The sequence below is a fragment of the Rhea pennata genome, chromosome 11 (genome assembly GCF_028389875.1).
Source record: "Rhea pennata isolate bPtePen1 chromosome 11, bPtePen1.pri, whole genome shotgun sequence".
NCBI lineage: Eukaryota > Metazoa > Chordata > Aves > Rheiformes > Rheidae > Rhea > Rhea pennata.
This window is the reverse complement of record NC_084673.1, coordinates 3,950,986-3,975,554: the sequence shown is the minus strand read 5'-3', so window position 1 is coordinate 3,975,554 and position 24,569 is coordinate 3,950,986. Positions and strand designations below refer to the sequence as shown.

Sequence of the window (24,569 nt, the reverse complement as noted above, 5' to 3'; positions counted from 1 at the left end):
GAGCTCCTTGGCAGAGGGGCTCTGCACAGCCTCCTGCCTCGAGGCCCAGCGGTGCAAGAAGCATGCATCCATCTGCCTTCCCCGCTCCCGGAGCCTCAATCCGCCGGGAGCGTGGGCTGCCTGCAAACTCCTCTGTGCTGCGGCTCGTGAGCCCCCCCACCCCCCCCCACCCCCGGGGCCCCTTCTCTGCTTTCGGAGCCGATGCAAAGAGGAGGCTGCAGCCAGCCCCGCGGAGCGCGGCGGCCCCGGGGCGCAGCCTGCCCCCCGCCGCGGCAGCCCGCCTCTGCCGGCCTGTGCGGACCTGCAGGCGGCATCAGCAGCGCTGCCGGGCCGCAAACACACCCCGCAGCGGGGCGTGAGCAGCAGCAGGAGCCAGGCGAGGCTCTGCCGCTCAAGGACGCCCGGCGCAGAGCTCGGCCCCAGCGCTCACCTGCTGTGCCGGCGTCCCAGCTGCAGGACCCAGACATCTGCCGGGAGCAGGTATTTCCCCTGCTTGGCTCGCTGCCCCGCGGTGGCAGCCCGGGCCCTGGGAACGCCATCCCACCCTGCCGTGGGACGTGCCAAGAGAGCCACAGAAAAGTGGCAAAAGGGGTTGATTTCTGCCCCCCCTGCTCTGCATGTGGCTGGGGGAGGAGAGGGGCTGGCTGTGCGGCTCCCACCCTGCCCCGGTGAGAGGGGACGAGGCGCCCGGGGCTGGCTGCAGTGGGGCAGGAGGCTGGGAGCGGGGCGTCTCTGCTGGGCTTATTTCTCTGGGGTCATCCTGCACCCGTGCTGACCGGGGAGCTCTGCCCTCCCTTCCGCAGGGTTCCTGCTGATCTGACCTGGGGGCGTCCCGGCTCGGCCTGTTTGGCACGGTGGGTGAGCGGGTCTCGCCTAGGCTTGCGACCGGTGCTGGCCCGTGGCTGCGGGGTCGTCCTGTGCCAGCACCCCTGGGGCACCAAGGTCCCTGCTGGGTTCTGAGCACACAAACTGCTTTAGCAACAGGTATGGGACCCCTCCAAGCCCCCTGTGCCCTCATGCCAGGGCCTGGGGTGTGCTTTGGGGCTGTTCAGTAGCAGCTCCTTCAGAAGGGCTCCTGACAAATCCCCAGCTCCCTGCTGTGTGCTCCCCCCACCCCAAGCTGTAGTGGAAACTGAGCAGGGTCTGCAGTGTGCCCAGCCTGGCTCCAGTTGGGACCTGTGCCCTGTGCAGGGTGTTTGCAAGAATAGCGCTGCTGCATGAGAGCGGGGTGGTGTTTTCCCTCTGCACCCACTAACATGGTGCAGCACCCTCCAGGGAGCACTCGGCAGGGGAGATATGCGACCAGCTCCTGCTGCGCCTCTACCAGGCTCCAGCCCTGGCTGCAGCAGCTGGAGCCTGGCCTCCTGCCAGCACAGGGCTCGCAGCTCTGCTGTGGAGCGCCGAAAGCAATGCTGAAGTCCGGTTGGTGCCCGCGGTCCCTCCCACAGTACTTTGTACCTTGCATGGAAGCCAGCCAGCATAGTGGCAGGATTTTCCTGAGCAGCTGCTGGCAGCAGCGCTTGCCCTGCTCAAGCAGCTAGATGGGGACAGGAGCAAGTCCCAGGGGAGGCTGGCTGAGCCTGCTGCTGCCCCGGGGAAGTGGTGCTTCTGCTGCCAACGACAGCATGAGTGTGAGCCTCTACCTGGAGCACCTGGGCAACAGCAAGAGAAACTGCTCGGTGCCACGGCTTTCTGCCCTTGCATTAAGACCAGCTTGCTGGTGAGCCTCTGCCTGGGTGATGGGCAGTGTATGTGGGCACTGTGCTGTGCCGAGCATCCCCTGGCTGCGTCCACTGCTGGCACCCCCAGGCCTGAGCCTTGGGCCGAGCCGGTGAGGCCGTGGCTGTGGTTCTGCTTTGCTTGGGGACAGGCTGAGCTGAGGCTTGGATGTGGTTGGCTGAAAAGATCCCTATCTGTAGCTACTGGAGAAGCCACCTCAGTGCAGAGAGGGCTGGCTCAGGCCTCTCCGAGAGCTCGCTGCGGAAGGAGCGCCCCAGGTGCCAGGCAGCGTGGGGGTCCTGCTCGTGGACCAGCACCTGGCTGTGCTTGTGCCAGCAGCACCGCTCTGTGGGGGCTATAGGGAAAACTGCACCCAAGCTCTAGAGACCAATGTGCTGGTGGTATTTGGGCGCGAGGTCTTGTGCTGGGGCGGTGCTGAGCACAGGGGGAGGCTGCACGGACCTTGACTGTAGCCAGGGCGCAGCAGAGCCTCTCTGACCCACCAGCCGGCAATGTGTCTCGGGTAGTGCAGGGGGCACAAGTACTTGCACCACTAGGTTGGGACAGGACATGGACCTGCTAGACATGCTTGTGCCACCAGCTTGGCCAGGATGCGGCTCTGGTGGTCTTTTAGGTCTCACATCCAGCCCTGGAGTTGGGTGGTCGCAGTGAAACATGAGCCTAGCTCGAGGTGCAGGAGCAGTGATGCTGTTGCCTGGGATAGGAGGACAGGGCTGTGGATGTCTGAGGCTCTGGAGAGGCGAGGGCAGTGAGAGGAGCCGTTCTGCAGCATGGACCTGGGGTTTCTGGGGGTAGAGAGAGGGAGATGCTGTTTGGGATTCCCTGCTCCCTGCCATGGAGCACCAGGAGTCTCAGCACTCGAGCGAAGCTCCCTGCCCTGCTCTCCACCGCTGTGCGTGGGGGCCCAGCCCGGGCTCTTGCAGTGCCTGCCGTCGCTGTAGCAACCATCCCAACCTGTCTGCCAGCCAGAGCCAGCCCCGGGCCCTCGCCGGGGTCAAAGCAGGCATTTCCCTCTCCTAGAGCTGTTGCATGAGCCGGCAACCCGAGCCAAGCCCCTCGGGGACCCCTCGCCAGGAGAGCTTGCTGGAGGACTGCCAGGACAGCCCCACGTCGGCAGGGGCCCGGGCTCGCGAAGGAGGCCGCGCAGTTTGCAGGGTGGGGATTGCACCCAGGCTGCGCGGGTCTCGCGGGGGCGCACGGCAAGCGTTGCAGCGTGCTGCCCGGCGTGCCCGTGGCGAGGCTGCCCGGGCCTTGCCCCCCGCTTGCGGGTGGCACAGCGAGCCCCTGGCACGGGAGTGGGTCCCGCTCCTTGCCAGCTCCCGGCTTGCTCCGGCTCGTTGCACCAAGAGTCCTGGTGCAGCCTGTCCAACAGGTCGGGCCGCAGCACGCGCTCCCTGGCGCCGGGCTCTGCCCCGAGCCTGGGGCAGGGCTGGCGGCGCCGCTATGGCTCGGGGCTCCGGAGCAGCTGCTCGCCGTGGTGCTTGGTGGAGGGCCCCAGCACCCCGCGGTGCCTCGTCCCCGTGGGGCTGGGAGGCTCAGTACGTGTTGGGGGGGGGGCGTCGGTGCTGACCCGCTTTGTGCATCCCCTGCAGGACACCCGACCCGCTGGCCTGGGACAGCGCTGCGCCATGGCAGAACTGCCTGGCTGCTGCCGTCGTGGGGCCACCTGCCTGCTGTGCCTCTACAGCTGCCGATGGATCAGCACCAAGAAAGAGAAGAGGAAGGGCCTGAGAACTACCAAGGTGATGCCAGGAGGGGTGCTGAGCACCGGCCGGGCTGGGGAAGGGCTCCTGCGCGAGGGTGCACCCCGACTATCCCCTTGCTCGCGCGTCTGCAGCAGGGCTCGCGCGTGCCTGGAGCAGAGCCCTGCAGCTTCCTGCGGGCTGAGCGCAGCGGGCAGGTCCCGGGGCGCAGCGACCCTGGCGAGGCACGTGGGAGGCACGGCTCCCGGCCCAGGTGCGGCCCCTGACGAAGCGGGTGCTGGCAGGGATGTCCCTGGTAATTTGTAACCTCGGAGGGGTGAGGCCCTGGGATCCTCTGAGGTCTCCCACTCCCATGGGAGTGGCTGTGCCGCTGCTTGTCCGGTCTTGCCTGGAATGCAAGAGCTGGCGCTGGCTGCCAGGTGCCCCGCTCAGCACCTGTGCTGTCTCGCGGGCACGGGGCTGGAAGCCCCTGAAGCTGGACTCAGCTCAGGCTGGGCAGGTGGGAGCTGTCTGCAGGCTCCGCTCCATCAAACCGGCTCTAAGTCGCAGCACGCCTCTCTGCCCAGACCCTCTGGTGAGACTGGTCCATCCTTAGCCCACAGATTACCCAGATACCTGGGAACTGGAACTGGCGCCTCTGACCCCCAAATCGCCAGCCTGCTCCCAGCGGGGCTGTGTGGCAAGGAGGCAGCCCTGGCCACAGAGTCTGTCCTGCACAGCTCTGGCTGCTCCCCAGCCTGGCACTGGCAGCTTTTTGCAGGAGATGCTGATCCGTTTCCTGCATGGTAGGTCCAGCCAAGAGAGCTCTCCCAGAGCATTGGCAGAGCTCAGCAGTTCCTGCTGTACAGGACAACTTGGCTGCCTGGACCTGAAAGGCCAATGTCTGCTGTGGCATGGGCCCTGTTGTAGGCTGGGTGGTCCCTGTGGGTCTCGGTCACCCAGCAGCGAGCAGGGTGTCCAGCAGGTGTGTGCATAGCTGACACTTCTCTGGCTTTCAGTGTGACTGCAGCTGGTTCTTCTTCCTTTTCTGCGTCTTCCTCTTCACACTGGTGTGGCTGTACTTCGCCATTGTCATCCTCAATGATTTCCACAACTTCAATGAGTGAGTAGCGCCCCATAACAAGCCCTGCTCCCCACATCTCCTCTGCCCTCTGACCCTTTCCTTTGCTTTTTGCAGGTTCATCTTCAAGCAGAGGAAGTTGTGGCTCGACTGGTCCTTGGTCCTGCTCATAGCAACAGCACTGCTGATCACCTACTCGGCCATGCTGCTGGTGAGCCCTGCTGATCCCACCTGGGCTGACAGCTGGTGGGAGCAGTGCTGAGCACGAGCTGGCCACTGTGCCCTCCGTAGAGACAGCGGAGCCAGCAGCATCCCGCCTGCCAGAGCTGTGCCAGCCAGGCCTGAGCATGGCCTGGGAATCCCCCCCCTGTGCCAGAAGGGCTACAGCTCCCGTGAGAGGACTGGGTCTTGTGCCCTTGGAGAGCTGAGGTGTGGGGTGCAGCCCAGCTCTGACATTCCTTGTTCTTCCTGCAGGTCCTTGCTTTGTGCTTGCAGCTCTGTGGACAGCCCTTGAAGCTGCACTGGGTGCACAAGGTGAGAGGCTGGGGTGCAGGGAGCTGCTGGCTGCCCTGGCTGTGGGTGCTGTGGGTATGCACTCTTGGCTCCAGCACTTCCCCCTCTTCTGCTGCACCCTATTCCTTGGCAGCCTCCAAAGAATCCTGCTCCTCATGCATTGGGAAACCGAGGCCAGCCCATGGGGGCTGTGCTTGGGCTTGGTGTGTCCCTCCTGAGCTGCAGCCCTTAGTCCCCCAGGCACGTGGCTTGGTGATGGGCATCTTCTACTTGCTCAATGAGTGTGGTACAGAGTTTGACTGCAAAACAGGAGGGAGGGGAAACTGGGTCTTGGGATTGCAGGGAGCTCAGGAGGGAGGGCTTGGGGGACCAGGAATCTGCCTGCCCTGCCAAGGAGAGCTGGCTCCAGTTGGTGCCTAGCTGGCCTGCAGCATGTCCCTGTGTACCCCTAACTGCCTTGTGCCCTGCCCCACAGAGCCTGCTGATCGTAACAGCCCTCGTGGTGGCTGCAGCCTTCACAGGGCTGGGAATAAAGTGGGCGGAGGAGTGGAAAAGTGCACGCATCTCCCTGCAGGTGAGTCACCTGGATACCAGAGGTGTACACCTGGTACGTATCACCTGGCCTGTGGGGACAAGACACAGGGCAGTGACTGGGACCCCAGCATGGCTGTGTGCTGTCGGGGGCTAACTCCTTGCCCCGGCTCAGACTGGCTTCTGCTGCCTGGCCAGGCAAGGTTCCCCTCTGGCCCTTGTAGCCCTACCTGGGGCTGCTGCAGTTGGGGTGAGAAGCAGTGGCTGGACTTGGAGAGGGGAGCCTGTTCAGCCCCTCCGGGATCCCGATCCTTTCCTCTCTGGCACTGTGGCTCTTCCACTGATACTGACTGCAGTGATGGCTCCTTGGTCATGGAGCACGTGGATATTGGAGGGAGGGAGGGTGCTGGGCTGGTGCTGGCTGACGCTGCCTTTGCCTCCCCAGGCAACGGGTCCCTTCCTGCACATTGGCATCGTGGGGGGAATGACGCTCCTTGCCTGGCCGCTAGCCAGCTTCATCTACCACTGCCGCAACACAGGTACCCCGCAAGGTCTCCACCTCCCCTTGACACACGCGGGGTACCCAGGTTCCTGCCACCCAGCCTAGAGGCACTGGCAGTACTGTGGCGGTGGTGTGCAGAGAGGCTGGGTGCAGTGGGAATAGGTCCCAGGGCTCATGGCCTGGCACTAATGTCATCACACCTGCTCTTACTTGCTGTTTCTCATGCCCAGCCCTTGTTGCAGCTTCAGCCCTGACTGCTTTGCAGCTGGAAGAGGTGTGCAGATAGCAGGCTGAGTCCTGCTGAAGCCCTGCAGTGGGGTGCAAGGACATGTGGTGGCCAGGAAATAATCTGCTGTGCTTTTGATGCTGGAGATGCAATGCCTGATCTAGGGCTGCCCACAGGTTAATGCCAGGGGAAGCAGCCTGGCTTATTCCTAAGGACCTGCACAATGCTTCCCCTGTGCTTCACCCCCTCTAGCTTCTCTGCATCTGTCCACAGGTGTCAAGGTGTTCCTGCTGCTTGTGTACTGTGCCGTGATGATTGCTCTGTATCTGGCTCCCCTGATGATTACCTCTCCCTGCATCATGGAGGAGAACCAGCTTCCCCCTAAGCCAGCCCTGGTGGGCCACCGAGGGGCCCCCATGGTGAGTGACCAGCACCAGCAGTGTCCTAGCGGAATGGCTGAGGTGAAGCAGGGCTGGTTCCTCAGGAATGCTGGCCAGGCTGCAGCGCATGGCATCAGACCCTTGCTGGTGCAGGCTTGGACAAGCCCCTGGCCAGTCCAGTAGGGAAGGATCTTCACGTCAGCCTGACCAGCACGGGCTGGAGAACATGTGGGTGAGGAGGGTGGGCACAGCAGTACTTGAGGCAGAGCCTTTTGCTGAGCTCTGCCAAACACGGAGCTGGCAGTTCTCTGCAGAAAGCCTGGCTGCCCGGCACGGGCTGGGAGGCATGGGCTGGACATGCTGTGGCTGTCTGTTCCCAGCCCTGCCGGCCTTCCTTGATCCCACCCTGTGCCAGAGTCGCTCTAGTCTCATTGTTGCCAAGCTTTGGGGTGCTGTCTGCAGCTTGGCAGGATTAGTGCCTGCCTCCTGCACCTTCCAGCCTGTGTCCTCTGCAGTGACACCACTACCTTTCCAGCTGGCGCCCGAGAACACCCTCATGTCGCTGAATAAGGCAGTGGGCTGCGATGTGCAAGTCTTTGAGACGGACATCATGGTGAGGTAAAGGGGCAGCAGGGACTTGGAGGAAGGGGTGCATGTGTCTGAGGGCATCACTTGCTCGTGGGGCACTCTGGAACAAATCTGAAAGACTGAGAGCCATTTGGAGACAGTCCTGCTCACGTGGCTCTTCCATTCCCACCTTTCCTGTATGGACCTGGCTCCAGACTGGTGCCCTAGTGAGCCGGGAGATGTGCTGGGATTCTCCCCTCTCCAGCTACATTGCCTTCCAGTGCATTAGAAGTGAGACACTGGGAGGGCAAGGATGCTGCTGGGAAAGCAGACCCTGGGCTCTAACTCATCTCTTGCAGTCCCACAACTGCTTGGTTCATGGCTTAGTCTCTTAGTGCTCTGGGCCTTCTAGACACTCAAGCCTTTGTACAAAGGTCCAAAAGTAGGCATGGCGGGGGAGCACCCCCTTCAAGATATGAGGGAGGGCCTAGGGTGGCTGGGGCAGGGCTAGGGAACAAGCAGCCTGCAACACAGATGACCCATCTCTGCTTTTCTGCTCCTTTGCCAGTGCTGATGGGGTCCCGTTCCTCATGCACGATGAGAAACTCACGAGGACCACCAATGTGCAGGCTGTGTTCCCTGAGAGGGCCTCGCTCAACAGCACTGCCTTCAACTGGACAGACCTGCAGCAGCTGGATGCTGGCAGCTGGTTCCTGGAGGTCAGGGTGCCCCTGGGGTGGCTGGTCAGGGATGGGTGTGTTTGTGGGTGAAGCATGAGCCCTGCCCTGGGGAATGTTCCCTCTGCAGCACTGGTCTTTGCAGATACCTGGACAAGGTGCAGAAACACTTCCATGCTTAAATGTGGGTACGTTTAAACCCCAAAGCTGCTGCTGCAGCTAGGGTTTGTTCTGACTCCAAAGCTGAGTCACGGAGGAGCTGGGTTTGAGGGGAGATGTCTCGTGCACTCAGCCAGAGTTTGCTCTGAGGGGTACAGCCTGCCTGGACTTGGAGGAGGCTGTGGCGACTCCGCTCACAAAAGGTGACTAATGAACTGCTGAGCTGCTCTGAATGCCCACAGGTGTTGGGGCTGCTTGAACAGTGCTGTTAGTGGAGAGCAGGGGAGATGTGCCCTGTGGGTGTGCAGGGGAAAGATCCCCATGGCAAGCGTGCAGAGAGGCCAGTGTGAGAGGCTGGGGAGCCAGGCTCAGGCTCCAGTTTGGGAGCTGGGAGCTTGCAGGCTCTGCCTGTGGCAGTTAACTCTGCCTTACCCTTGCAGCGGAAGCCGTTTTCCACTGTGCAGAGTCTTTCTGCTGTCGACCGCAGCCAGGCGAGTAAGCAGAAGATCCCTTCCCTGAGACAAGTGCTGGAGGCAGTCAAGCAGAGCAATATCTCCATCATGTTTGACCTCCGGCCTGAGAACCACACCGATTACCAGAGCTTTGTCAATGCCACGCTGGACACAATCTTGCAATCGGGCATCCCATTACAGCAGGTAACCTGGCTGCTGCCCCACCGCTGCTGGGCCCTGTTGTTGCACTGCTGTCATGGTGGGAGCTGCCCTGCCAACCTTTCTGAGCATCCCTGTTATCCCAAATACCCATTTCATACATGCTCCCTGCTGGGGCACCCTGTCACACAAGAATCCTGAAACCGCTATTAGCCAGTCTTGGACTCCGCAGCATCTCTTGCAGGAGATCAAGTTGCCTGTTGTTAAGGGTTAACGCCTAACGCTTTAGGCCCCTCCAAATACTCTGGTTCCCCAGCGCTTGCCACCCTGATGTTTAAACAGTGACTCAGAGTAGGAGGGTAAGAACACTGCTACTGAGAGCAGGAAAAAAATGCTGGGGTTTCCACCTCCCTGCGCTGTGCCACACCTGTGCCCGCAGCTCCCTGCCTCTTGCCTTTCCTTTGCACTTCATCCAGCCTCTGCAGCACAAGACATGCTGCCCTCAGGGGATGAGTTAGCACCCAAAGCACTCTCCCTCTTGGCTCTTTGGGAATTCCAAGCAGGAGGGGATATTGCAAAGGCTTGTAACCTCCTGCTGAGTCAAGGTGTGTTCTAGCTGCAGATCTGGAGTCAAGTGGCTGCTCTTACAGATTCATGTAAGGATGCAACTGTCCTACTGCAGCTTTCTTAGGCTGGAACTGTTTCTGCCCGTAAGTGGTATTTGTTATGTTCATGTCTTGGGTGGGACGAGTCCTTAGACTGTCCTGGCTGAGATCCTTGTGGAAGAGCTGAGCAGACACATGGAATGGGGGCAGGAAGCAGCTGTCTGGGCAGACCATGTGTGCCTGGTTCTGTAAGGAAACATCTGAGCAAAGGAAACTTCTCTCTGATGAATTATCTCTTCTCTGGCTCTTGTCTAGATCCTCTGGCTGCCAGATGGGTTCAGGGAACAGGTCAAGCAGCAAGTCCCAGGCATTCAGCAGGTTTACGGCCGGAAGAAACTCAAGAATGAGAAGGAGCCACTGCTGCATGTTAACCTGCCCTACCAGGACATGAGCTCTGAGGAGATCAGGTGAGAGCACTGTGTCTCGGAGCCTGGGAGCAGAGGGCAGCGAGGCCTGGGCGCTGTCCCAGCTCTGTCCCAGTGTCCAGCAGAGGTGAGCAGCCAAGGCTGGGTACTGGCACAGTGCAGGGAAGAACAGAGGATATGCTACAGCCTAATGGACAAACATGCCTTGTCAGACAGGCTGGTGCAAGGGATGGAGCTGGCTGCAGTCCTTAGCGTTGCCAGCAAATCTGCCCTGGGTCTGGCACTCTAGCTGCTGCTCCACGTGGCAGCAAGAGCTGAATCACATTCCAGGCATACAGGCCGCTGCAAGCTGAGCGTGCTGGCACCCTGCTGTCTGCTGCTCTTGACTGCAACTGTCTCTCTGCAGGCAGTACCGTCAGGACAACGTCTCTGTCAACTTGTATGTGGTGAACCAGCCCTGGCTCTTCTCTGTGCTGTGGTGTGCTGGGGTGAGCTCTGTCACAACCAATGCCTGCCAGGTGCTGAAGGAGATGAAACACCCCATCTGGCTTCTTGTAAGTGAAGCCTCCATCCTTCACATGCCTTGCTGTGTTGCTCTGGCTTGTCACAGTCCTGTAACCCAGGCAGTTGTGGGTCTGCTTCTGCAGTGGCCCTTGGCAGCTGTCTGGAGGGTGGCTTTGCTCAGCACTGTGCTGGAAGGTGTTAGTATAGGAATGTGTGGCCCTGCACAGGACAGCTCGCAGAGCAGTCTGGGCTATGCCACCAGCACTCCAGACCCTGGCTGGTGTTAATCACCTGTCTTGTTGCCCTGCAGCCCAGCAGCACATACCTCATGATTTGGATCGTTGCAGACTGTGTCTCCTTCCTTGTGATCCTCTGGGCCTTCTTCCTGGTGAAGTAAGTCTGGTCCCTTCACCTCTCCTGGGGCAGCTTTGTTAGGGGAGGCTGCAGTGTGTCTTGGTGTTTGGTGTGCACTCAGACCCAGCGGTACCACCTGCTGCTGCCCATCTCCGGACTCAGATCCCAGAAGCACTCCCCTGTCTAGCTGTTAAATGAGACAGAAGTATCTGGAGGGAGCTTTTATTACAGGGTTGTAGCTAAAAATCTGGCCTGACCCCTCCTCAAGCTGCTGAATGCCTTAGGCTGCACTCACCAGCTTGCTCTGCACTGCAGGGCTTGATGCACTAGGTTTGGGACTGACCTGCTAACGTATCCTGTTCTATTTCCTAGGAAATGCTCCAAGAGAAGACAGCCAGCAGGTAACAGTGCATGGATGTGAGCTGCCCCCTGCCTGCAGAGCCAGCCCTGCGGTGCTGTGTAAAGCTCTCCCTGCTGCCTCACCAGCACTGCAGCAGCTTTCTCCTGCTGAACAGAACAGAGCTGTCAGAGTGGGAAGGGAATCCCAGCCTGGGGAGCTGCTGTCCAGCCCTTAGCAAACATCTCTGTGGGACAGCACTGGGGAACCCCACGCCCTCCCAGCCTCCTCAGACCTGCTTTTCAGGCTGCTCTGCCCGCTGCTGCGGGAGAGCGGCTGCCTGCAATGACTATTCTTTCTCTCTGCTCTTCCCAGAGTCTGAGACGGATGTGCTGCTCACGAAGATCAACAGCCTGATGCAAGAGTGACCCCTCCGGCCTGCATCAGCCACGGGGAGGGGCAGCTGGAGATGTGCCCAGCTCAAGTGGGGAGTGCTTCTCTGGCCAGCTTCAAGGCTCCTTTCCTTTGTAGACATCTTTCTGAGCTTCCAGTTCCCTGTAGCCCTTCTGGTTCCTAGTGTGGTGCAGAACTGGCCTGGAGCTGGGTTCCTTGCTCCTCCTAGCACAGACAGGACAGTGCTTATGCAGGGATTTCCTGGTGCTGGCTTGTGCCCCAGGGTTTGAGCGCTTGTCCAGCGCTGCTGGGACCAAGACCTCGGCCCTGGGCTGCTGCTTTGAAGGCTAGTGGGGATTTGAGTCCCTGTTGCATGTGGGGATATGGCAGTCTCTGCCTCTTACCAGCAGCTGTGCAGCCAGTTACTGGGGATGTGGTGACCTGTTTACCAGGAAACTCTTTAATGTGCTGCTGCCCAGGGGCTTGGACTGCTCTGTGGCATGGGGAATTGGAGAAGGGTGCTGCAAGGGAGGGAGCTTTTTAGACAGATCTAGGGATGGTTAGGAAGCAGAGCCCCTCCAAACCTGGTGCTGGGCACAGGAGTCTTCCTCTTATTGCTGGCTTCTGGCTTGTGGGCTGGGGTGCTAGCACCCAACCTAGCAGTGCCTGTTGAGCTGGTGGAAGAGGGAGCTGGGCTGGGTTTGGAGAGACCTGTCTGTCCTGGAGCAGAAAACATGTCCTGAGGCATATCCCTGGCTGAGCCGTGGTCACGCTCCTGCTGCTGCAGGGGCACAAGGGAAGGGAGCAGTGTTATTTGCAGTCAGCCACTTTGCGGCAAGGCCTTGCACGTGGAGGAGGGGGTTTGTTTTACTCGTTCTGAGCTATTTACGTCAATAAACGAACCGCGAGGTAGGCCCCGGCGGGCTGAGTTTGGGTTGATGCTTCCCTGCCCCGCTTCCAGCTCCCCTGCACCCCCGCCCGGGCCGCGGCGGGGATGCGCGGCGTGTCCGTGCCATCTAGCGCCGGCGCGGGGAAGCGGCGGCCGGGGAGGCGCCGGGGGGCCCGGGCCGCGGGCCGGGCCGGGCGGCGCCGGGGGGCGGGCGGCGCCGGGGGCGGCTCCTCGGCCGGGCCCGCGGGGCGGAGCGGGCGGGCGGCGGCTCGGCCGCCTCCGAGCGCAGCGGCCGCCGGCCGCGGCGCAGCGATGATCCGCAGGGAAGGTAAGGAGCGCCCTGCGCTGCGCTACGCCGCGCCGCGCTGCCGGCAGCGCCGAGCACCGCGGCCCCGCCGCGCCCAACAGGTGTCTGCCCGCCTGCGCGCCCGGCCGGCAGCCCGCTCCGGCCCTCCCTTCCCCGGGGACCCCCGCGGGGGGACACCCCCGCTGCCCGCCCCCAGGACCGAGCACCCCGGCTTCGCGCCCTGCCTGGGCCGCCGGCCGGGTCTCCCCAACTCCCCTCCGGTGCCAGCCCGCCCCTGAGCACAGCCGCGGGACGCTAGTGCACGCAGCACCCTTGGGTGTCATGGGGAGGGTGGCCTTGAGCTTACGGGCGCCACGGGATCCCCCCTGTAAGGGGGGACGAAGCCCTCCCTGCGCTCCTTGGGGCGTGGTGAGACGGGCTGTGGGCGTCCCGTGCTCCCTCCTGAAAGATGTGACAGCGGGCCTTGCAGGAAGGGTGCTCCTGTGCCCTCCCACCCCGCAGCGGGTGCGCGGTGGTTCCCCGGGTTCGGCGGTGCGGAGCCAGCCAGCGCTCCCCTGCTCCGGCCTGGCGTCGCCCGGGGCCAGGCAGCGCAGGGGTCCGCGCACCACTCTTTCTGCACCGCGTGGAGCGGGGTGGGCCGCTGGTGGGCGATCTCCGTGCCCGTGGGTGTGGTGGCTCCAGTTCTCCACCCGCTTCTGTAGCCTGTGCTGATAAGGTCGGGAATGACCTGGCCAAGATGACTCAACTCGGCTCGTGGGATGCTGGGCAGTGTCTGAAGCCACTATCTGTCCTTGGGGAAAAGGAAACCCTCCGCGCTAATAGGAGGCTGGGATGCCCGTAAAGCCTGGCGGATCTGGTGCTCTGGGAAGTCCCTGCCTTTCCCAAGCCGGCATGGAGCCCGGTTCCGAGCAGGGCTCTGCTCGGAGCGCCTGGGCGCGAGGGGCTGGCGGCGCTTCCCCAGGCGCCAGTCCCCGCTCTGCTCCCACCGTGGGCCGGTGACGCTGGCGGGACCTGCTCCCCTTCCGGGCAGGGAGCCGGCGCAGCGAGCGCTGCCCGGGGACCGAGGGCTGGGACAGCAGGTGGCACGCGCCCCGGCCCCGGCGCACACAGGCCCCCTTGTTCGGTGACCTGAATTCCCTGCTGCGAGCCCTGGGATGAGTAAGGCCCTCGTTTTTGCATGAGTTCCCGGGTTAAAAGATGAGTCGCCGGCGCCCCCGGGACGCCTCCCCCGCCTCCTCGCACAGACGCCCTTTGTCTGCTGGTAACAAAGGGAAATATTCACTGGTCGGGCTGGGATGGGCCCAAGGTCCACGGGAGCTCTCCTCCCGGCGGAGACATGGGTCGCATCTGGTGCCGCTCAAACTCCAGTGGAGTTTTCCCCCGTTTGAGAAATGGGCCGTGTCTGGGGCTAGAACTGGCTTTTCCCATCTGCGGAGCTGGGCTGTTAGCTCTGGGCGTTTGCCCAGGGAAGTGTGGAGCTCTCCTGCTGCAGAGAGATCGCGGCTCTGGGTGGGACCAGGAGTGGTCCCACAGCTCCAGCTCCATGAGGGAGCCCAGTCTCTAACCAAAGTAGTGCTTTATCCCAGCTCCTGGCGCCCCTGCCTGGCCAACATCCCTCCATCCTAATTCCCTTAGGCATCTTGTCCCACGCACTTTCCATAGCCTGAGGAACCCACCAGGCAGCTCCCATCTCCTGCCAACTGCAGGCCAGCTTGTGGCATGGAGCAATTCCCACACTTCAGCCTGTGGAAACGTGGGTTTTGCTCATCGCGTAGCGGAGCTGTTTGCAATATCTTGCACTAGACGAAAGGGGCAGGCCGTAGCCGCTATCATCTTCGCTGCAGACACCTGCCCCCCCCCCCCCCCCCCATGGGAGACTGTGCAGATTTCCTCAAGGTAGCACTAACAACCCTGTGCAGCAGGGATGGGTCCAGCTCCTAAATGGTTTCTCTGCCAGGGAGATGGCAGTTGCGCTCAGATTGTGCAGCACCGCAAAGGTCTAGCGGTAAGCCAGTGTAGGTTTAGTCTCTGAGAGTCAAAGAGCCGGTGGGCAAAATCACCTTCTTTAAAGCCCGAGTCCTGCCTTCCAGCATGGTTAGTCCGCAGCTCACAGCTGGGGTTCGCTGGGCTCACCAGCTTCACTGGTGTGCCTGGAAGTTCACCAGAAAGGAAGACAGATGTTAAGCTCTTCCAAGTGCGTGCAAGGAGGCTGCTTTTGTCACTGGATGGCAAAACTCTGGAGCTGGAAGGCCTTACCTAGGCCACCCCTTTGCACTGCTCCAAGGCAGTGCCCTAAGCCTTCCTGGATGACGTGTCTAGCTTTCGGCATTAACATCTTGTTACTCCTGTGTCGTTTCTGCAGACACCGAACGGGCGGTGGAAATTCTGACCAGATACCAAAGCACCCTGAGGTCTCCAGAGGAGCAGGAGTTGAAAGCCTCCATCGGAAAGGTCTCGCACATCTTCCAAAGCGAGCTCTTCCAGGCTTTGCTGGGTAAGCCCCTTCCTTCCAGTCCCTGCAGCTTTGTGGCCAGTGGTCTCTGCTGACTGCTGGAGACACCAGGGCAGTGACCAAGGCTGCCCCAATCCTGCCTGGGGGCCCGTGCGAACCCCTGGGCTCTTGTCCGCAGTCACTGGGGAGCTGCGCAGCACCACGCAGCCCACGGTCCCAAAGGAGTCCTGCTCGGGGGTCCCGGTCCTTCCTGCACCCGCTTCAACCTGCTGCTTTCCACGCTCGCGGCCAGCCCGAAGAAAAACTAGATTTCCTGCCTTTGCTCGGGAGAGCTGCGTGCTGCCCTTTGAAAACACGCTTCCCGAGGCCCCGGGGGGACGTGGGCGGCCTCGGGGCCGCCGCTCCTGGGCCTCCTGGGGGGAGAAATGAGGTTTCCCTTCCTTCCACGGGCCCTCAGCGCGGGCTGCGTGGTTCCGTGGGTCCGAAGCTGCTTCGCTCTCGCCTTCCCGGGCTCTGGACGGTCCCAGCGGGGAGCGGCGCGCGGGGCTGCCCGGACCCCTCCGGTGCGCCGCTCGGCCGCGCGTCCTCCTCGCTGCCGGCCCTTCTTCGCTGCTTCAACCGGGTGTTAGTTCCCGCTGCCAGGGCGAGCTTTCTCTGGAGGCGTTTACCTAACGAGGAACCTGCGTTAATCGCTTCCTCCCCCTGCGTGCCCGCGCGTGCCCCGTCCCGTGGTGCCGGCAGGCGCTGCCCCGCGGGCGCTCCGGCATGCTGCAGCGCTGCCAGCCGGCGCGTGCTCCTCGCTCGCCCTTTTCCCCTCCTGCCTGGAGTCGGGTGAGAGCCGCGGGGTGGGGGCGGTTTGGCGAGGGAGGGCTGTGCCGCAGGCGCGCCGGCTCCGGAGAGGTCTCGGCCAGCGGAGCGGAGTGCCGCGCTCCCGGGAACGCGGCCCCTGCCTTTCCGGATCCCGGATGGACGCGGCCGGTACGTGCCCAGGTGCTGCCGCCCCGAGACAAGCGCTGGCCGTGCCGGCATTGCACCCCAAAATGCATCGCGCGGGGGTTACTGGAAACGCCAGGTGTTGAGAGTTTTCTGCGCCCCACGTGAAAAGCACCGGCGATACGGCTTTCCGCCCGCTTCCACGTGCAGCGGCTCTTCTGGGGCCCCCGAAGCCCAGCTCCGGGGCAGGCGGGGGGAGGCGGCCTCTGGAAATCCTGTTTTGGTTTTCCCGGAGTTTGGCGCGTTCCACGCGGAGCCGGGTGCAATCCAGCATCCTGTTACGCCGCGACGTGGTTTTTTGCACTGAAACAAAGTCCCGTTTGTCCGGCTGCGTGACGACGGGTCACCGGCATCTCGGCTCGCTTTTCCGCCAGCTCCGGGCTGCCTTCCCGGCGCTCCCGGCCGGGGCTGCGGCTCGGAGCGCCGCAGGGCTCTGCGGAGGCGGCGGTTCCGCCCGGGGCACATGGCCGGCGGCTGTTGCGGCTCGGCGCCCGAGCCGGAGGCGCCGGCAGGGAGCTCGCCCGCTCTTTGCCCTCCGAGGACTCTTCCGGCCTCGAGCGTTTTGCAGCTCCGGTATTTCCTGAGCCGTGAATTCAGGTTTTTCTTGAGTTCGTTTTGCCTGATGGGTTTGGGACTCCCTGCAAATCCTTGGAAAGCCGAGAGCAGGAGCCAGGCAGGACCCCGGGAAGCTGTAACCCCGTCGCGGGGCTCCCCGGGCTCCTCTGCGGCGGGCGCAGACGTGCAAGATGAATTTAGCTTCTCTGCTGCAGCTCCTCCCTTTCGGAGGGCTTCTTGGCGGTGCCCTCGCATCCCGGTCCCGCAGCTGCTCCGAGAGGCTTCCCGTTTCCCGGGCGCCCGCGGGGCTTTCCGGCTCTCCCCTGCCTTCCGCGAGGCTCTTCCCAAGCGCTCCCGTCTCGGGGCTCTGCGCTTGACCTGGCTGCGTTTACCGTTCTTTTGGCTTTTCTCGCTCGGACGCGACTTTGGCTGTTTAAAGAGCTCCCTGCTCTCGCTCTGGGAGTCGCCTTGCTTTTAACAGCCGCCTCCCAGCCCTACTTGCCTCCTCTCCGCGCTCGCGAAGCCCCCCGGGCCGGCGCCACGCGCTGGCGCTGACGTCCCGGTCTTTGAGCAGCCTCTGCCTCCTGCAAGCGGTTTTTTTCCGCTCCCGGTGCCCTGCGAGGGCTGGGACGCCCCGGCTCTCGGGGCTCGCTCCGGAGCGGCAGCCTCGGATCCCGGGGATGCAGGAGCCCGCGGTGCTCCGGTAGCTGCTCTCCAGCCGGGCAGAGGGGATTTAGCAGGGGAAGCGGCCAGGCGGCACGAGGCGGCTCGCTGCGCGCTCCCGGGCACCTCTCCGGCGCTGTTTTGCAGATATCCACGAGTGCTACGACCTGACGCTGCGCTCGGCCCCGGCTCCCGGCACCGCCAGGCAGCAGGGCGGCTCCGCGGCCGAGCCCGCCGGCGCCCCCGAGGTAAGCCCCGTCCCGCCGGCGCCCTCCGACGAGGAGCTCCGGCCCTTCGGGGTTTCAGGATCGTCTCGTTGCAGGACGCCGAGCGGAGGCCGCCGGCGGGGGCCCGGCCGCGGCTGGTGCGGGTGACGGCGCGGACGACGGCGGCGCCGGCCAGCGTCTGCAGCCTGCTGGTGGGCGAGCGCGGCGCCCGGCCCCAGGTGAGGCTCCGCGCGCCCCCGCCGCGCTTAGCAAATCCAGCGGTCGCCCGGGCTGCGCGGCGTCGAGACCGTCTTCCTTTCGGCCGTAGCGTCGCGGCAAACGCGCCGGGGGCTGGCGGGGGGCCGGGAGCCACCGGCACAGCGGCGGCCGCCCCGGTCTCCAGCTGCGCGCGAATCGCCTTTTCCTTGGCGGAGCTGGAAACGATGTTTGTGCCGTAATTCTTCTTCCAAAACGTTGGAAAAATGAATATTTTAATGCTGCTTTTCTCTCTTTTATAAATGTTTTCCTTCCTGCACTGGACTGCAATAAAATGGGTAATACCCCATTCATTTTTTTTCCTTTCTGCTTAATTTCTCCTTTTCCTTTTGCTTCTCTCTGTCTCTTTCAAACTTTCTCCAAGCCCTTACGGGTGCTGGAAGCGCAGGACTGGGGCTTTAGGGACGCGATGGGAAGACGCTCAGGGAGAAAGCAGAGCCAGGATCGCGCCCTCCTCCTGAGGAAGAGGGAACAGTCAAAATGCGAGTTTTGACAAACTATGTTTTTACAGCCTAGGAGTTTTTTGGGAAAAAAAGAAAGATTGTTTTAGAAAAAAGGCTTATTTTTTAAATTAAAGGATTGGAGCAGATTTCTGGTTGCTGATGGTGAGTCCGCTGTGCTCAGAGAAGGGGAAGGTGGCTCCGGGGTGGGTGGCAGAAACCTGGAACGGGGGGCAGAGACCAGCCAGACCTGCGGGCTTTAAGGGGTTTTCTCGCTAAACATCCCCAGCTCTGGAGAGCGTCGGCTCTTGCGTCGGGCCCCGGGCGTCCGGGCGCTTTGCGACGGGTCCTAGAGGAGCCGGTATCTCGCCGTGGCTTTCCGAACGTGCTGCGTCCTGGCGCTGCCGGCTCGCTCTCGGCGCCGCTGAACGCCCGCGCTTTGCTGCCTTTGCTCGCCGGGGTCGAGGGCCGCAGCGAGCGGGAGCGTCCCCGACGCGGGGGTGTTTACAGGCGCGCCCGACTCCCCCCTTCGCTTCTTCGCTTCGGAGAAGATGGGCTTCTCCGCTTTGCCCGCGTGAGGCAGGTTTTCCCAGCCCTGAAATAACCCCCGTCGCTCCTGCCCGCGGCTCTGCTGTTTGCAGCCTCCTCCTTTCGCAGCGGGCGGGAGAGGGGCCGAGGAAGCTGCCTGTCGCCCCGGCTCCGTGCCCTGCCCCACTTGCAGCTCTCGGCGACGGCAGGCACTGTGCCGAGGACGTTCGCGAGCCGGCGGGGGTTCGGCGCGGGCCGGGTCGGGCATGGCTGCCGCTTCCACGGGCACGTTGGGGTTGAGCGGCCGCAGCTTTTCTTGAGGCTCTTGCTGGTCGCGCTGCTGCGCCCGAGGGGGAGATGCTCCGATCTCCGTTCCCAGCTCCAACCGGCATCTGCGGGGGACGAGGGCAGGGCAGGGACCAGCCCCTCTCCGACAGCACAAACCCGCCGCCACCTCTCAGGCACCGCTTCGATTTCCGCCCCCGTCCCCGGACTCCCCTCCGGGAGCTCTCTGGAGGCTGCTGACAAATCTCGCGGGGGCGTTTCTGCAAAACAGATGGATTTTCGTCTCCGTTTTTTAAAGGAACGGGCTGCGCCTGGCTGCGGAGCCGCGCGGGGCAGCTGCTTCCTACCTGGAAGGTGCTGGAGGGAGCGGGGGGCCGGCGCCACGGCACGGGGCTGCACGCAGAGCAGGATTCCCCTGGCAGAGGCAGCAGCAGCACCCGTAGAGCTAGAGCAGCCGCGGTAACGGCTCATGAAGGGTTTTAGGCTTTTGGATTGGAAGGAGCAGTACTGAGGGGTGCAGCAGCCTTGGCGCTCGCCGGCAGGTTGGGGGTGTCTGCCCAAAGGGAAGGAGGCAGGCGCTGGCTTGGGAGTTGTCCGGTGAATGCGGACGTGGCCGCTTTCTAAGGGAGCACCCGCTGCTCCTCCTCGTGCTCAGCTCCGGCCGCGCCGGGCAGCCGGACCGCGCAGGGCCGTCCTGGTGCCGCGGGAGAGCAAGGATCGTGCCGGGGCAGCAGCCGTTTGCGGGAGCAGAGGGCCGCGCAGGGCGCCGGTGCTGCAGGGACCCGCGCTCGCCCTTGTCACCTGCCCCCTGCGGCGGCATCCCCTGCAGCTGTGTGCGTGCTCCTGTGCCTCTCCGTGAAGTCCCTTCCCCAACTCCTGCCGGTATCCTCCCGATCTGGGGGATTCCCAGAATTCAACTCTCAGCGGCATTTGCAAGTCTATCCAAGTGGCTTTTGAGCACAGACTTGTTTTTTTTGCTGGATCACGTGGGCATGTTTTAGAGCATCGCTCCCACTCGCCGTTTGGAGAGTGTCCCTAGATGCCCCCAGCACCTTGCAGGAATTGCAGGGTGCTGTTCCTAAGGAATTATTCCCAGTGCTGAGACTAACGGGAAGGACTCGTGCGGCCGGCAGCCTCGGTGGCACATTGGGCTGGTGCACTCAGGCAGGCCGGTGCCTGGAGCCAAAGCCGGACCCGGCCAGCGTGGTGCCTTGCTGCGGGTGCTTCCCCAGGCTCACGACCCGCTGCCCAGCTGCAGCGCACGGGGCAGGTCCTGGGGCCTGTTTCGCTTCCGAAGCTCGGGCAAACTCTGCCTGCTGCTTCACGAGCACGTTGCTGACAGCTCCTCTCTCCCTCTGCACCTCGCGCGTGGCTATTTCCCGTGCGTGCAGCAGCAGGTTTTCCAAGCTGAATCTCATTTGGGATTTTTGCAGGGGGACTTCTGTAAGCTTCAGTGCTCCGTTCCTCTGAGAGCACAGCTACGTCTGACCAGGAGTAGCTGTGAAACTGCTGTGACTCGCGACAGCACACGGCTGGGCTTCCTCTGGGGTGAAACTAGACCTGACCGGGAGCTGCAGCCACCGCAGGTGCCCGCTCCCTGGGGCTAGACCGTCACGGCACGTCTCTCCCCCCCCCCCCCCCCCGGGACCGCGCTGCAGCCAGCGTCCCCGGCGGCCGGGGGCTGCACACGTTGGCGCTCAGGGCTGGCGGCGGCGCGGCGCCTTTAAGAGCGGCGCGTGAGCCGGCTGCGGCAGGCTCGGGGCGCCGCGATTGGCTGCGCGGCGGGCGGGCGAGCCGGGGGCGGGCAGCGCCATTCACAAAGTCCCGGGCCTCGCTTCCGCTCTTAAAGGGGCCGGCGCAGCGCGGGGAAGGGCTGCTGGGGCCGGGCGGGCGCCCACCTCCCTCGCCTGGAGGGCGCCTCTGGGCTCTGCTGTGCCCCGCCGGGCCCCCTAAGACATCCCCCCTGCGCATCCCAGCCTGGGACTTGGCCTGTCACCCGCTGTCCCTTGAAGGGTCTCGGCCACCTTGACCTCCGGAGGTGCCGCAGCCGCGGGTGACCGGGAGCCGGACGCAGCCGGGGCTGGCGTGTTGTCCTGGAGCGCTCCGGGAGGATGAGAGCCCTGCCAGGGCAGCAGGAGAAGCTGGGTGTCTGGAAACGGGCTGAGCCTGTATTGCCCGGAGCAGCTGAGGCCCCGGGCTCCGGCTCGGAGCACCGCGGCGCTGAGCCCTCGCAGCGGTTCTGGGGCCGTGCGCCGACCGGTTCGCTCAGGGGAGCCCGGGGAGGGGGGCAGGCGGGGGGGGGGCTTTGCGGCCCCCAGGGCACATCGGCTCCCCAGGGGCTGGCAAGGAGGGCGCCGGGACGCGCGGCACTGCCTTGCCCGAGCGCGTGCGTGGTTGCCGCTGCGCCTGAGCCGCACACACGCGCGCCCGGGACCGGCCTGGGGCTGGTGGAGGATGTGGGGAAACAGGGTGGCTGCTGCAGTCACTCTAAGCACAACCATCTGGAGCCCGAGGAACAGGACCAAAAAAAGATATCAACAGATTCTCTTAAAAATGTAGGACTTGAAAATAGCTCTCTTCTTCGACTCTGCCTCTGAGTCGTGAAGTGGCACCCTAGTCACATTTTCAAACTTTTCCTCTGATCCATCAGACTAGAAATGTGCTCTCTTCGGAAGGCAATGAGGCGTGCACGAGGACTGGGCACCCACAACCCGTGAGACATGGCCATGCTGTAATGCAGCAACTGAGTCATGTTAATGTTTAATCTACGGTAAGGACCTTTTCTCTGTGTTTTATGAGCTGCCAGCTGTGCCTTTGCCACTTAAAACTGCAGTTTTGCTTGGACCTATGTGACCCAGCATTGCCCCAGTGGGCACGTGCTGCAGACCCCCCTTCCTCTCCCCCCCCCCCCACAAAAAAAACCCTTTCCCTTGTGCTGGGAAAGGGTTCTGGGGAGGCTGCACCCCTGGGAGAAGGGTAAGCTGCATTTTGGGAGGCAGGTGAGCCATCGAGGCTCGCCGGCACCCAGGGCCGCTCCGCAGGAGGGGAGCCCACGCGCAGCCTGTGTTTCACATGCTTCGTTGTAAGGCAGGAGCCTCTCTCCCGGCTGGCTAGGGTGAGTTTTGCATGTGGGCGTCGGGAGGCTGCCAGGAAATCCATAAAGCGAGTGATTGCTATTAAACAGAGCCCCGGGGCTCTGCTCTGCAGAGAGCGAGCCGGGGCTCGGGCTCGGGCTCTGCTGCGGCGACCTGCAGGCAGGGCTCCGTCGCGGAGCCGCGGCGCGTGGGTCCTCGCCCCTGCAGCCACGGCTGTGCAAGACGGTTCATTTGCTGTAATTTCCATCGCAGAAGCGCGCTGGGCGGTGTATCGGAGATCATTAATAGAAGGAACGTGATTTTTTCTTTTTTTTTTTTTTTTTTTTTTTGCCCTGGAGGAGAATAATTCGTTTGGCAACCACCCTGAGAGTGCTCTCGGTCCCTCGGCCTGCCCAGTTGTTATTATCCCAACGGCACCTTTCCCAACGCAGATTGCTCCCCGTGGGGTGGGGAAGTGGCCTCAGCACAAGGCGCCTGTTATCCTGCCCCTTCCCATTCATCTGTGATTTTGCAAACCTCTGACGCCGGCGGGATGCCCCGGGGGGTGCCAGCAGCCCGGACGGCGCCGCGTTGTTAAAGTTTCATTCGGCAGCCCGCAGACACAGAACATTACAGATCTCTGCTGCGACAGGAGTCTGTAATAGTTGCAGGGAAACAAGTGACGGGACTGACCGGGGCTCGGTTCGCGCCTCCCTTTGCTGCTCGCTCCCTGCGGCGGCCCCCGGCCGGGCGTTTATCTCCTCGGGGCTCCCCGCTCTCTGGTGGGCGGCTGCAGACCCCGCTGTCTCCTGCGCTGTTTGGATGCTGGGTAGCTTTCTGCAGATGGTTGCATTTGAGGGAAATAAGCCCCCCCCCCCCCAATGCAAAACTATCCACAGCTTTGCCCGCAGATACTACAAAGATGCCACCTTCACCCTGTCCGCTCAGGCTCAGAGGTAACGCTGGGCTTTGGAGCAATATTTTGCGAAGGCAGCCCAGTGCAGAGGCTCTGACAGCGACCAGGTTCCCCCAGCAAGACTCCAGCTCCTGCCCAGGCTAAAGGCAAGTGTCCCAGTGTCACATGCCCAGCGCTTGTGTCACTGTCCTCTGCCTCCAAGGAGCAGGCTGCCCACAGCCCGGTTGATCTCAAGCGGTGTTTGAAGCTGTTCACCCTCAAACGCTCCTGCCCCATTCCTAGGAAAGCTGCAGATGCAGCAGAACCACCCCCGAAATGGCTCAGCTCCCTTCCCTCTTCCTTGACCTTGCAAGGCTGCTAAGGACGAAGGCTGCGCCTCCAAGCCTCTCCCTCACGCTTGCCTTCCTCTTCCCGCAGGACTTGGCATGAGAGCGAGGAAGCGAGAACAGGGGCTGAGATGCCGGCGACGCCAGATAAAACCTAGCTCCGCGCCGCCCTCGGGCCGTGTAAATAGCACCGTCTCCTGGGATTTCTTGACGCTTTGCTGAAATTAGCACCTGTAAAAAGAGCAGCTGCCAAAGCTGAATTTAAATAAGACGGGCAGGCTGCTGGTAGGAAGAGGATGGGCTCAGCGAGTGCTTGGTTGCCTTGAAATGCTCCCCTTGGTGAAGGCACCTGTCTGGAAATCAGCGCCTCGAGTAGTGCTCGATGCCCAGCTAACTGGGCAATAAGCCCACATCTGCGTGGAGACGGCCAGACCCTGCGTCTGCCCTTCTAGACCCAGGCTGGGACGTACCGGCACAGCCGCTCGCACCCTTCGGGCGCTGGCAGCGCCGCCCCCCATAGCTGGAGATGCCGATACTCACAGGAGAAACCTCCGGTGATGCAAGATGCAGGTGCGCGCGGCCAGCCGGCACTGGCCTCCTGTCGAGCACAGCCAGTCTGCTCTATGCGATAGCGTGTCTCGAGCCACTCATGGTGTTAGGGAGCATCGCAAATAGGCAGCAGCACCCAGGGATGCTTTACTTTTAACTGGGCGAGCAGATGACACACGCAGCTCACCGTAAACAGCTAGGAATTAAAGGACTTCTGCAGCAGGGACAGTGCAGTGGAGCGAAAAGGGGAGCTGCAGGTTTTCAGAAAGGGAACCAGGAACTGGTAGGAAGCTCGGATGAAATCCGTAAGTGCTGCAGCAGTTGAGGCACGAGGACAGGAGCCCTCTGTTTGCAGGTGGTCGTTAGACACTAGTAAGCAAGAGAGCAGGGAGAAGAAACAGAAGATTTAGATCGTGGAGCCCTCCCAAGGCTGTGCGCTGGCAAGGGAAAGGGGGTGAAGGCAGTGATGATGCACGCAAGGGCTGTCTGCAGGGCTCCCAGAGCACCTTCCTGGTGGAGGACATGCTACAATCTGCTGTGGAGAAAAAAGATCAAAATGCTTCTCTTAATTATTCATTCAGCTCCTTATTAAAGCATTTTTCCCTAACAGGTCTCATCCTTTGCTTTTGCACAGACAGGGTTACAAGGGCAGCACGTGCCTTTCCCCACCAAGACCAAAGCAGTCTCTTCCAGACATGGGTCTCCTGTCTGACCGTGGCCCAGAGCTGGCTTTGGTGGTCGTTCATGGCAGTGGAGGGGTCCCTGGACCCACAGCAGACAGTGAAGCTCTGCACCATGCAATCCCTGCAGCTGAAAAGTGCCA

The 24,569-nt window shown here is 62.5% G+C and overlaps 2 protein-coding genes and 1 long non-coding RNA gene across 3 annotated transcripts in view; all 3 read left to right on the top strand.

Moving 5' to 3' along the window:
* Window positions 1-455: 455 nt before the first annotated feature.
* GDPD2 (glycerophosphodiester phosphodiesterase domain containing 2) lies at window positions 456-11,449 on the top strand. Its single transcript, XM_062584736.1, has 16 exons — window positions 456-480; window positions 3,333-3,482; window positions 4,442-4,545; window positions 4,621-4,714; window positions 4,978-5,037; window positions 5,492-5,590; window positions 5,993-6,086; window positions 6,549-6,694; window positions 7,191-7,273; window positions 7,791-7,941; window positions 8,499-8,714; window positions 9,590-9,741; window positions 10,106-10,253; window positions 10,514-10,596; window positions 10,930-10,958; window positions 11,270-11,449. Exons 2-16 carry the CDS (start codon window positions 3,369-3,371, stop codon window positions 11,320-11,322), a joined length of 1,626 nt encoding a protein of 541 aa, XP_062440720.1. The 5' UTR covers window positions 456-480; window positions 3,333-3,368; the 3' UTR covers window positions 11,323-11,449.
* Window positions 11,450-12,427: 978 nt separating this feature from the next.
* Window positions 12,428-24,569, top strand: part of DLG3 (discs large MAGUK scaffold protein 3) — a 64,911-nt gene continuing 52,769 nt past the window's right edge. The window contains exons 1-5 of the mRNA XM_062585032.1: window positions 12,428-12,504; window positions 14,846-14,977; window positions 15,114-15,362; window positions 17,294-17,394; window positions 17,469-17,591. Coding sequence (XP_062441016.1) covers window positions 12,489-12,504; window positions 14,846-14,977; window positions 15,114-15,362; window positions 17,294-17,394; window positions 17,469-17,591 — 621 coding nt within the window. The 5' untranslated portion in view covers window positions 12,428-12,488. The remainder of the gene's footprint in view (window positions 12,505-14,845; window positions 14,978-15,113; window positions 15,363-17,293; window positions 17,395-17,468; window positions 17,592-24,569) is intronic.
* LOC134145411 (uncharacterized) lies at window positions 20,348-23,016 on the top strand. Its single transcript, XR_009959600.1, has 3 exons — window positions 20,348-20,467; window positions 21,532-21,651; window positions 22,855-23,016. It is a non-coding gene; the product is annotated as an uncharacterized LOC134145411 (long non-coding RNA).

Coding starts and splice junctions, on each gene's coding strand:
- GDPD2 (XM_062584736.1), top strand. CDS start 3,369: ATGGCAGAACTGCCTGGCTGCTGCCGTCGTGGGGCCACCTGCCTGCTG. Junction 4,715..4,977: donor CCTACTCGGCCATGCTGCTG/GTGAGCCCTGCT, acceptor TTCTTCCTGCAG/GTCCTTGCTTTGTGCTTGCA. Junction 9,742..10,105: donor ATGAGCTCTGAGGAGATCAG/GTGAGAGCACTG, acceptor GTCTCTCTGCAG/GCAGTACCGTCAGGACAACG.